The 10,454-nt window shown below is 37.9% G+C and overlaps 1 protein-coding gene across 1 annotated transcript; it reads right to left on the bottom strand.

Moving 5' to 3' along the window:
• Positions 1 to 6,274: 6,274 nt before the first annotated feature.
• Positions 6,275 to 10,117, bottom strand: LOC115709688 (uncharacterized). The gene is made up of 7 exons (XM_030637859.2): positions 9,945 to 10,117; positions 9,707 to 9,847; positions 9,196 to 9,328; positions 9,009 to 9,112; positions 7,941 to 8,112; positions 7,717 to 7,857; positions 6,275 to 7,629 (listed from the first exon to the last, which is right to left on the bottom strand). Exons 2-7 carry the CDS (start codon positions 9,754 to 9,756, stop codon positions 6,670 to 6,672), a joined length of 1,560 nt encoding a protein of 519 aa, XP_030493719.2. The 5' UTR covers positions 9,757 to 9,847; positions 9,945 to 10,117; the 3' UTR covers positions 6,275 to 6,669.
• Positions 10,118 to 10,454: the final 337 nt, after the last annotated feature.

Here is a 10,454-nt window from a genome sequence, read left to right as displayed (position 1 = left end):
TGCTTCCCCCTGATTTTCCCTCACAGTTCCGACCCCGGCCTCCCGGGTAGGGAACTTTAGGCACAGATGCCGGATTGAAGTGACTGCGCCAAAGTCTACTAAGGCCGGTTGGCCGAGGATCGCGTTGTAGGCTGTCGGACAGTCCACCACTACGAAGGTGCAGTATTTGAATGTGCTCTGGGGAGTGTCCGGGCACAAGGTGACTGGGAGCCTCACTTTTTCCATTGGGATAAGTGTCGTCCCGTTAAACCCTGTGAGCTGGGACCCACTAGGCGAGAGGTCCCGATCTGTCAAGCCTATCGCGGTGAAGGCTTCTTTGAAGAGTAAGTTCACGGAACTCCCATTGTCAATTAAGACTCTGGCCACCACTTTATTCGCGATGGGGGTCTCAATGACCAGTGGGTCGTGATGAGGGAAGCGCACCGTCTTGGCGTCTTCTTCTGTGAACGTGATGGGTTGGTCCATCAGCCGAGGCCTTTGAGCTGGGAGTTGAATAACTTCCCATACCTCATTGTGTTTTGCGGCCCCGGCGTATCGCTTACGCTCCTTGCGAGTATTCCCTCCGATATGGGGACCTCCGGAGATCATGACCACCCTTCCATTAGGCCGGGGCGTCAGTCCGGGGATATGCTGGGCGTCACCTGTGGGAGCAGCTGGAGCCAATACTCCTGTTGTACCCCCCGGTGTTCCCGGAGGCATACCCCCGGTCACCTGACCCGGATTGAGGTGGGGCAACCTATTCTTGATCCACTCATAGAGGTGGCCCAATCGGATTAGATTTTTGATCTCGTCCTTGAGATTCTTACATTCATTGGTGCTATGACCAATGTCGTTGTGGTACTCGCATCTTTTGCTCGGATCTCTCCGGGAGCTATCTTTGTACAACGGCTGTGGTCTCCGGTAGTGTGTATTTTGCCTAGTAGCGAAGTACACACGCTCTTGGGAGTCCGACAGCTCCGCGTATTGAGTATATTGGGGGGTGTACCCCTTTTTCTGGCGCTTCTCTCCCGTCCGGGTGCTGCCTTTGGAGGACCTTTTACTCCTCGATCCCTGGGAAGGGCCTGTTAGGCTAGCAGCCGGAGCAGAGTGTGAAGGAGCTTGCCCGTTTACTCCGGACGGGTTGCCAAAGTGAGATGATGCTGGTGCCAAGGCTTGGCCCTGGCTATACCCGGGGGTAGCAGAGAACTGTATGCCACTTGTTTGTGGGGTTGCAGTCGGGGCAGTACCCGAGGGCGATACTCCGGGCATATACCCTGCTACTCCGGTGGGATAGTAGCCCCCATAAGCCACGATTTGGGCTTCTTCGAGGTTGATATATTTTTGGACTCTCTTCTGGAAGTCCTGGAGGCTAGCAGCTCCTTCTTGCCGTAACTCATTCCAGAAAGGAGTCCCAGTACGGATGCCTGCTTGGAGAAGTGCAAGCTGTTGTCCGTCATCAACCTTCTTGGTTTTCGAGGCTTCCTCTCGGAACCTCTTGATGTAATTCTTCAAGGTCTCGGTGGGCAGTTGCTTGATATTAGTCAAGGCACTGACCTCCAGATTGACCTTTCTTGCGGCGACAAACTGTCTCCGGAAGTTGGTCTGTAGTTTGTTCCAACATCCCACGGATCCTGGTTCCAGCTTTTTGAACCATTCCTCCGCGGACCCACTCAGAGTGAGTGGGAAGCACAGACACTTGGCGTCATTGCTGACCCTCATGACCGTCATGACACGGTTGAACCGTGACAGGTGGTCGCTGGGATCGGAGTTCCCGGTATATGCTGCCATTTCGGGCATCTTGAAGTTTTTAGGGAGCTCTGCCTCTAAGATGTGCTTAGCACATGGCTCTCGATCCTCGTTGTCCGAGTCGGAGTCGTCTCCCTTTTGCCTCCGGAGACTCGGGCAATGTCTTTTCGGAGTATGGCGAGTTCCGCCATAATTCCTTCATTCAACGTACCCGAGGAGACCACGGGTCCGTATCTTTTTTGGTCAAGGTGATCCCGGAGATCACCTTGGTTCCCTTGATTTGATTTCTCAGATCAACGGGAGGACATCTCTGTCCTCTTCTTCCTCTACCCTCGGGTTCCTGGTGTACAGAAACGTTTTTTCGGTCCCCTCGATCCTGAGGGCCAAGGCTCCCTTTGTGGGGCTTGATTCCCTTCAGCAGGGTATCTTACAGGGCTAGGCTCCCTAGATTTCTGCTGCTGGGAATTAGGCGAAGACGTCGCTTGCTCCTTGTCGAGTCCAGCGGTCATTGCCTTGGGGTGCATGTGAATGCCAGCTGTTTCCATGGCTTTTTGCATAGCCAACATCACTTCCTGCATTTTCTGGTTTTGCGCTTTCTGAGCTTCGATCTCGGCTTCGTGATCGATAGCTTTTTGTCTAAGAAGCACCAGTTTTGAGTAACTACCTTCGTCATAGGCATACTCGTCGAGGTTTCCCTCGTAGTCATCATCGGGGACTATTTCTTCTTCCTCGGACTCCTCTGCTGCTCTTGAGGCTACATCTTCCTCGTTTGGGTCTTGAGCGTCTTCCAGAAGGCGAGGCTGACGAGTACTTCTTGTCTCCACCATATTTGTGAAGTCAAATGTTTATTTTTTAGCAGCTTTCTTCAACTCTCAATGAAAGCACCAAAATGTTGACCGAGGTTTTCGGCAACTAATAAAATATTATAATACTATTGAGCTGTAAGAAAGTGAGAGAAGGATTTTTACGTGGTTGGGGCGTTAATGAGCCTTAGTCCACGAGTCTTTGTTATTTATGGATGTATTTAATACAGAATTTATACTTGGGAGAATGTCACCCTTATAAATACATAGAATGTTCTTGGTGAGTATTTACTCTTCTTGCTCATATGCAGCCCAAGATTCTCGATCCCATTTAATGAGTTTTGAGGGGGTATTTATAGTGTTTTTGGTGGGGTAATCCCTAGAATTGTTCTTACAAGTGTATCTGTAAGTATCCATAAAGTTGGGTATTCCTAATGAATATACCATGAGTAATGCATGGTCAAATCCCTAGGTGTTGTAGGATTTTTATGAGGAATGTCCTTTTTGCCTTTTGATTGACGTGACTCTTCACAGTGTAGCCGTCGCTAGACTTAAATGATCATTACTGTGGCGCTGCTGGTTGGAGGTTGTGCCGTCAGACTTTATTGCGTGTTGCAGTCCCAACACGCTTCCTCCCATGCGGCATTTAATGCGACTTGATTGCTCGGGAGAAGCCTAACACCTCGCGAAGATGCTTTAGCGTTGTGTGAGCCTCCGGGAGCACCTTAAACTCCGTGTGCTTCCTCTGGGACCTATGTCCGGGATGTTACCTTGCAGTATAAAAGACTTAGCAAATATTATGAATTGCTTGATCCACGTGTCCCTGTCCGGTTGGTCCACGTATATTGGGCGAAATCAGGGGCAACATTACTATATTGAATAGTAAATAATATACAATATTTTATCTTTTATGTAATTTAATAATTTTATACATTTAATTTTTTAAAATAAATTTTATTTTATAATAGGGGATTCTCCGCCCCGTCCTCACCCCATTAGGGGATTCCCCGCCCCGTCCCCGATGGGGAATAAGCGGGGATGGGGACGGGGAGAGCACTCCCCGCTAATTCCCCGCGCCGTGTGCATCCTTATTATTTAAGTGTATAAAATCTGAAACATTAAGTATTTATGCCGCAATTTACCCAATTAAAATTTATTGAAATTACGCTAGCATTTTCAACCATACTCTATTTTTTTTTTTTAAGAAATCACTTTATATATTATTATTTTTTAATTTTTTTAATTTTTATGGTTTGTGTTGTTTGTATGTGAATTTTTATGTAAATTTAGGTTGCGATTTAAATTTATTTAACAATTACTATATAAATTTTTGTAAAAATATTAAAAAAAATTGTCTTGTAAAAATATTATTTTTGAACTAAAATAATTAAAAAAGTTAAAATATATTATTTTTATCATTCTTTCTTTAATTATGTGCATTATTTAGTTAGTATTTAATTATTTTAATAATTATAACTTACATTTATTAAATATAAATTAATTTAATAAAATAATAATAAAGCAATAATGAACTAATTTTTAAGAGAAATGTTAAAAGTCATTTTCATTGAAATTATGCTCTAAGCATTAAATTTTTTTATACCATTTCTTAGTCAATTTCCATCTTTAAAAAATATATGTCAAAATATTTTTTTTTCCCAGCAATATTCGTTAGACTTACATCATTGTAAACATTTTAAAAAAATTCAAATAATTACAATACTAAAAATAAATTTTAATAAATTGGAATATCGAAAAATTCTGTTTTCAATGTTGTAAACTATTCAAAAAAAAAATTAATGAAATGATATTGTTGTTGGACACAACACGTGAAAAAGTAATTACTTCATTATTTGTAAAAGCAATTACACTAAGATTTAAACACTTTAACTTAATATACACCAAGCACTCACTCTTTTATTTACTATACACTCAGACTTAAAGGTTTACTTGCACACTATTTGATGGGAGACTCTTTTAGAGTTTTGTTGGGACTTAGTTGAATACACTAGGACACACTTTACTTGTACACTCAACTCACCATGCACCATCAAATGGCCTACTCCCCTATTTATATTACCCAAAGAATGGTACATTATTATGCTAGAATGTTCTAGCAAATTGTCAATTTATTATAATCTAAAATATTCTTGAAACTTCTTATGACTATTAACTCTCTATGATTCTAAGAAATTCTATAATTTTACCACAATGATAGAAAATTCTAGATACTTGTAGAATAGGTATTAATCTTTTAACAATTATAATTATAACGAATACCGTTATAAAAAAAAAATAATCACATGTAATTTCAAGCGTAGAAATTAATTAAAAAATTATCATATGAAGTATTAATTAACACTCATCTTTATGAGTAATTCTTAAGAGTGTGCATCACTGTTGTTATCATTGGTAAAAAAGCTCATAAAATCACCTAAGATTAGAATTTAGGGATGACAATTATACCCGCGGGTTCGGGTACCTACGGGTACCCGTCCCTAATGGGGCGGGTATGGGGGTTGACTTTCGGGGGCAGGGCCATGTATAGGTTTAAAGATTCATACCCGAGTCGGAAATGGGGCGGGGGCGGGGGAATAGATACCCGCCACGAACCCGCCCCGATATGATATATGTATATATTTAAGTTTTAAAATCATAACTACTACAATTAAAATAACTTCATGCTTTAGGTTTTTTTATTGATTATACTCTTTTTTTTTTTAATGTACACACTATTCCACTTAAGTTTATTGTTTTACTAAATTTTTATGGTTATTTTTTTTAATTCTCTTTGAAATATTATTTTATTTTCAAAAATATATATGTAATGAGTACCCGATAGGAATTCTTTCCCCGTCGGGTAATCCCTGCCCCGCCCCACTTTAATTTAAACGGGTATGGGGTGAATTTAAGAAGCGGGTATGGGAGTGGGAGAGCAATTCCCGCACCCGCCCCGCCTCGTTTACATCCCTATTAGAATTTATGAAAACTACTTAGAGTAAATACTTTGTTAGTAGACACTTACTCGGTGATTAATCAAATAATAGTATTATTAATCAATAGTGTCTATCACCAATACCATGCCTTACAATTATCAAATAAAACTTGGCTCTCAATTTAATATTAGGTTTCATATATTTTAATTTAAAAATAATTATAAGAAATTACTAATCAATATAATAATACTGAACATTAATGATATATTAAAATTTAATGGTGAATACTTGATTTATTTATTAAAATATAACAATTAAAAAAAAATATATTTTTACTGCCAATAATAATGGTTATTATATATGAATTATATGAATTCCTATTGTGTTATTTGATAAGATAGTAAGCAAGCACACAAATAATATTGTTTGTATTTGGAAAATAGTTTTGTAATTAAATTTAAGTGTATTCATATAATATGTTTATTTATCATGTTATTACATAGTAATTATGTAATCGCACTTGTAAAAATTAAGTGTAGTTACTAAAAATATTTTATTTAAAATATTACTTATTAATATCCAAACACAATTTATATTTTAAAATATAGTATAATTAGTAACTATATAATATTTTAATAATTACACAATTAGTTTCAATAATTTCTTTGCATCAAGATTCCTTTTACATTATAATCCTTTCAAACTCAAATCCATAGTTTGTGTCTACTTAGATGTGTTTCTCTTTCTTCTCCTTCAATTTGATACCTCATTATTATCCAATGAAGATTTCCGTTGACTAACAAGTAATAATAACCCCAAATCACAAACATAAACCTCAATTGTATAATTTCAGTTTGTTACATAATTTGTATTAATACAATATAATATTTAGTTTTACACATCAAATGAGGAGAAAAAAAAACAATAAAAAGAACTACCAAATCCAAACAATTTCATGCATTTTGTGGCTGTACTTAGTTGAGTTCAAACACCTTTTATTTTGGTGATACTTTCCATTTTTCTCATTCTACTATAAAAAAAAATCACAGTAAAGAGTAGAGAAAAATCACCAGCTCCAGCACTGGCCACAGATATCAAAGACAGCCACTAATTACACTCAGCACAAAACTGCACTTTATACACAAATCGAAAATATACTCATAAGTTCTATGATCATATGATGAACCGGAGACAGATATCGAAACTCAGCGCTCATCTGAGGACCGAGAATTATCTGTAACTGTCTGAGAATGGGATCCCAGATTCGAGTTTTGTGAGTTAAACAAGTTTGGATAAGAGAAGTAAGGCTCGTCGTCCATCGAAGGCAGTCTCTGAGGTTGGTGACTTGCAGGGTCTGATCCGGGTAGAGGAAGAGAAGCATCGAATTCTGCTTTAAGAGATTCAAGTGAATGAACTTGATGATAGTTTGGAGGGCTTGTAATGCCTTCGGAGTCACCTATAGAGTCATTGCGATCGAAATGAGGTCTCTCTTCTGTAACTGAGTGGTTTGGACTAGATGTATGGAATGGATTCTCACTGCTATTTTCGGGACATCGCTCGTTGTTTTTCTTGGTCAGCTCGTTAATTCTGACTTGTGCAAGACTAGCAGCCGAGCGGGCTGCTGCTGCTGCACGTTCAGCAGAATCAGCAGCAGCTTGAGCAGCAGCCAGTACATCTTGCAGATCCACATTTGTTGCGCTTTTCGTCCTGGAAAGAATGGGTGGTGGTGTACTATTAGTTTGTCTTGCAGAAAATGATGCAGAAGATAGCGATGGAGCCGACATGAATGGCAAAAACTGCTTTTCTTCCATACCACCAGCTGCTGAAGCTTGAGATTTTTCATCTTTATTAAACAACACACTTTCATCCAACACTTCATCAGGTTCATAATGTTCATCGGATGATTCACCATAAGATCCAGATTTTTTTAATAAGTCATGATCGTTTCCAGGGCGTGACACGTTTGATGAAGGTGGGATCACCGGTGGGGCTGATGAATTGTTCTCCCCTGGCCGTACTAATACCGTAGGAACTTCAGGAAAATCTAAGTCATCATCGGAATCATGCTCCTCTTGGTGGGCTTGAGTAGAAGTAGTCTGTGATACCTCGTGTTTTTCCATTGGAAGGGGAACTTTAGACCCACTGACAAACTGTGCCGGGCCATTCTGAAAGAAAACAATATAGGAAAGAAGGGTGAACAATCGAAAATATAAAAAGAGAAATCAAGTGCAGTAAAAAATATGATAATTTACCAATAAATCTTCATGTGTTTTGAAAAACTCAGATTCCGAAGAAGCAGGATCCCAATCTACTTCATGTTCATCAGCAATTTCCTTCAGAAGCTTAAGTTTTTTATCTGGTGAAGGAGCACGAACCGAGAGAAGTTCTATTAACTGCAGTCACAATCAGAAGTGTCAGAGAAAATGATAAAAAATCCTCACTATTGATAGCACGCATATAAAAGTTTCATATAGACCTGGCGGTTAACACCACAGTCTGGCATAAGCTCAGTTGCAGCTGCTACAAACTCCCTCCCATATTTCGATGCAAATGCTATTTGAACTTGAAGCAACTCTGGTAGATCAGCACATCTTGGTGCAGCAAAAATCACACTAGAGATGGCTTCTTTCAAGTCTAAAGGACATTCCCTGAATACAATCATAGCAGATTTGAAAACTATATCAGGTGGATAAAGAAAAGAATTTTCTCGGTCACAAATTGTCGTTTGTAACAACACAAAACAGGTATTAAGTTCTGAGCTCTCAAGCTAAGATAGTTAAGAAATATGACCATAAATCAAAATATATAACTACCCAGCTCATTTTTTTTTGTTCTCATCCCGCTGTTTCTCAGTTAAAAACAATTTAACTCAAACATGGTGTCGTTGAACATGTTCCACAAAATTAAAAAAAAAAACCATTTTAGTTCATAAAGAATACACCGCAAGATTAACATCATGTGATCCATCATAAAGGACAATGATAATTTTTCTCTCTTTTCTTTTTCGTTCTCGGTTCATGATCTTGCAACCCCTTAATGTCTAACAAGCAATAGAATCTTCCTATTGACCATCCTTCTATCTAATGCAAATTAATGGAACATTAGATCCTCCTAAGTGATCAGATGCACACAATTCACAAATGTATGAGCTGAAAAATTTATTTTGATGGTGAGCTAAACCTACACACAAGCTACAGCACAAATAAATTTTAAATTTCATCCCAACTATGTTCATGCACATTATTTGACACTTTTACAATCTTTAGTATTTGTGCTTTCGGCTGTGCCTGTTTAAGAGAGAAAAAGAGTGTTTTTGTGTGTGTGTGTGTGTACGCACGCATGAGCTTGTGTCTTGATTCTCTTTCAGCCAAGATAATCAGCTTATGCTCAGGTGGTTGTGGATGGATTAATATATTATGTATATAATAAGTAAAATAACCTGAGAAATCTACATCAGAAATACCATATAAATCAACCTCAATAGCCAAAGGAAAATTATATCGACAGGTTAAAAAGACACAAACCAAAAAGTTAAAAATACAACCTTTGTGACTCGATAATGGGAAGCCGAACAGAAATAAGCTCACAGAAGAGCTCAAGAATCTCCTGAGCTGCCATCATATTCTCTTCCCTGATAATATGCTCAACCTAAAATGAAAAATCCCAATAAGATCAACCATTCAAATACAATCCAATCTAGAAAAAAGATACAACAGAACAAGAGATTATACCCGAATTCGAGCAGTAGCTTCTTGACCAGTCTCAAGAAGCTTGGCTATGTCGCGGCGCATCTGCTTTAGCTGCATCTCCCTCCTGTTTCTCAGCAACTTTATACGTGGAATTGTCAATTTCAGCAGGGTTTTGCTGTAAACATTGGTACACATTCAAATCAGAATGCCAACAATTTATGAAACAACTCTATTATGAAAAATTCTTTACATGATTAAAAATTGTTGCTTTTTCCTTTCTATATGAGGAAAATTAAAGCAAAATTCTCTGTTTGGTTACTATGAAATTTATACATTTAATAAGTTATTAATCAGCAATCAATGGTTCTACGCATCTATTTCATATGAAGAACCAAAATCCCTGTTTGTTTGCTAAGAAAATAAATTACCAAAAAAATTGGATCCTACCAACCAAGTTTCCGATCTCATAATTCTCATCAACCCAGAAATCAAAATTGAAACTTTACAATTCACAACACAATAATAACTTAAAAAATGAAAAAAAATTAGATACCATTTTGCAGCTTTGAAACCCTTGTTGAAGAATGAATCGAGCATGGACATGGTTGAAGAAGATCCCAAAAACAAAATCAAGAACCAAAACCCCAATACCCTTTTTCCAAATTTGAAGATTTCGGCAAAAGAAAAAACTTATCTGAAACGAAATGGATGAGAGATTAGATAATGGGAAGACTATTGTATATAAATATATTTATATATGTGTATGATGATTATGATGTGACCTGAATTACCTGCTCTACTACTACAACTACTAATCTATATTGTATATGTATACAATCAGAAAACAGTAATTAAGGAAGGAGAAGATAGGGTTTTTGGGTATGGAAAATACGCGTTGCTAACGAGAGTTTTTGCTTAACAAGTAAGGATTCTCTTTCTTCTCATATTTCTTTCTGCTTCTTAGAACCAGCGTAGGCCAATTTTCTCTTTGGGAAACAAATAATGGTATTTTTCAAACTTTGATATATTTTGTGGTACTTTTGTAATATTTTAAACAAGGATGGTAAATTGCTGGTAAGGTATTGTTGGTGACTATTTACTAATACGTTAATTAGGATTTGCACCGCGGAACTAATTAAGTCTCTTAAACTTTTAAGTTTATTAAAAATTCTTTTCAATTTTTGAGATGGTTGAATTTAATGATTTTTGTTAAATTTTATTTAATTTTACTAAAGTGACGATTGTCTATGTATTAAATTGTACCCCCGAACTTTAATAACTATCAAATCGTGTTTTTTGTT

The sequence above is a fragment of the Cannabis sativa genome, chromosome X, assembly GCF_029168945.1.
Source record: "Cannabis sativa cultivar Pink pepper isolate KNU-18-1 chromosome X, ASM2916894v1, whole genome shotgun sequence".
Taxonomy (NCBI): Eukaryota; Viridiplantae; Streptophyta; class Magnoliopsida; order Rosales; family Cannabaceae; genus Cannabis; species Cannabis sativa.
The sequence above is the reverse complement of the archived record's forward strand: the minus strand, read 5'-3'. Positions and strand labels throughout refer to the sequence as shown.

Coding starts and splice junctions, on each gene's coding strand:
- LOC115709688 (XM_030637859.2), bottom strand. CDS start 9,756: ATGTCCATGCTCGATTCATTCTTCAACAAGGGTTTCAAAGCTGCAAAA. Junction 9,329..9,706: donor GGTTTCAAAGCTGCAAAATG/GTATCTAATTTT, acceptor CAATGTTTACAG/CAAAACCCTGCTGAAATTGA. Junction 7,858..7,940: donor ACTGTGGTGTTAACCGCCAG/GTCTATATGAAA, acceptor TTGTGACTGCAG/TTAATAGAACTTCTCTCGGT.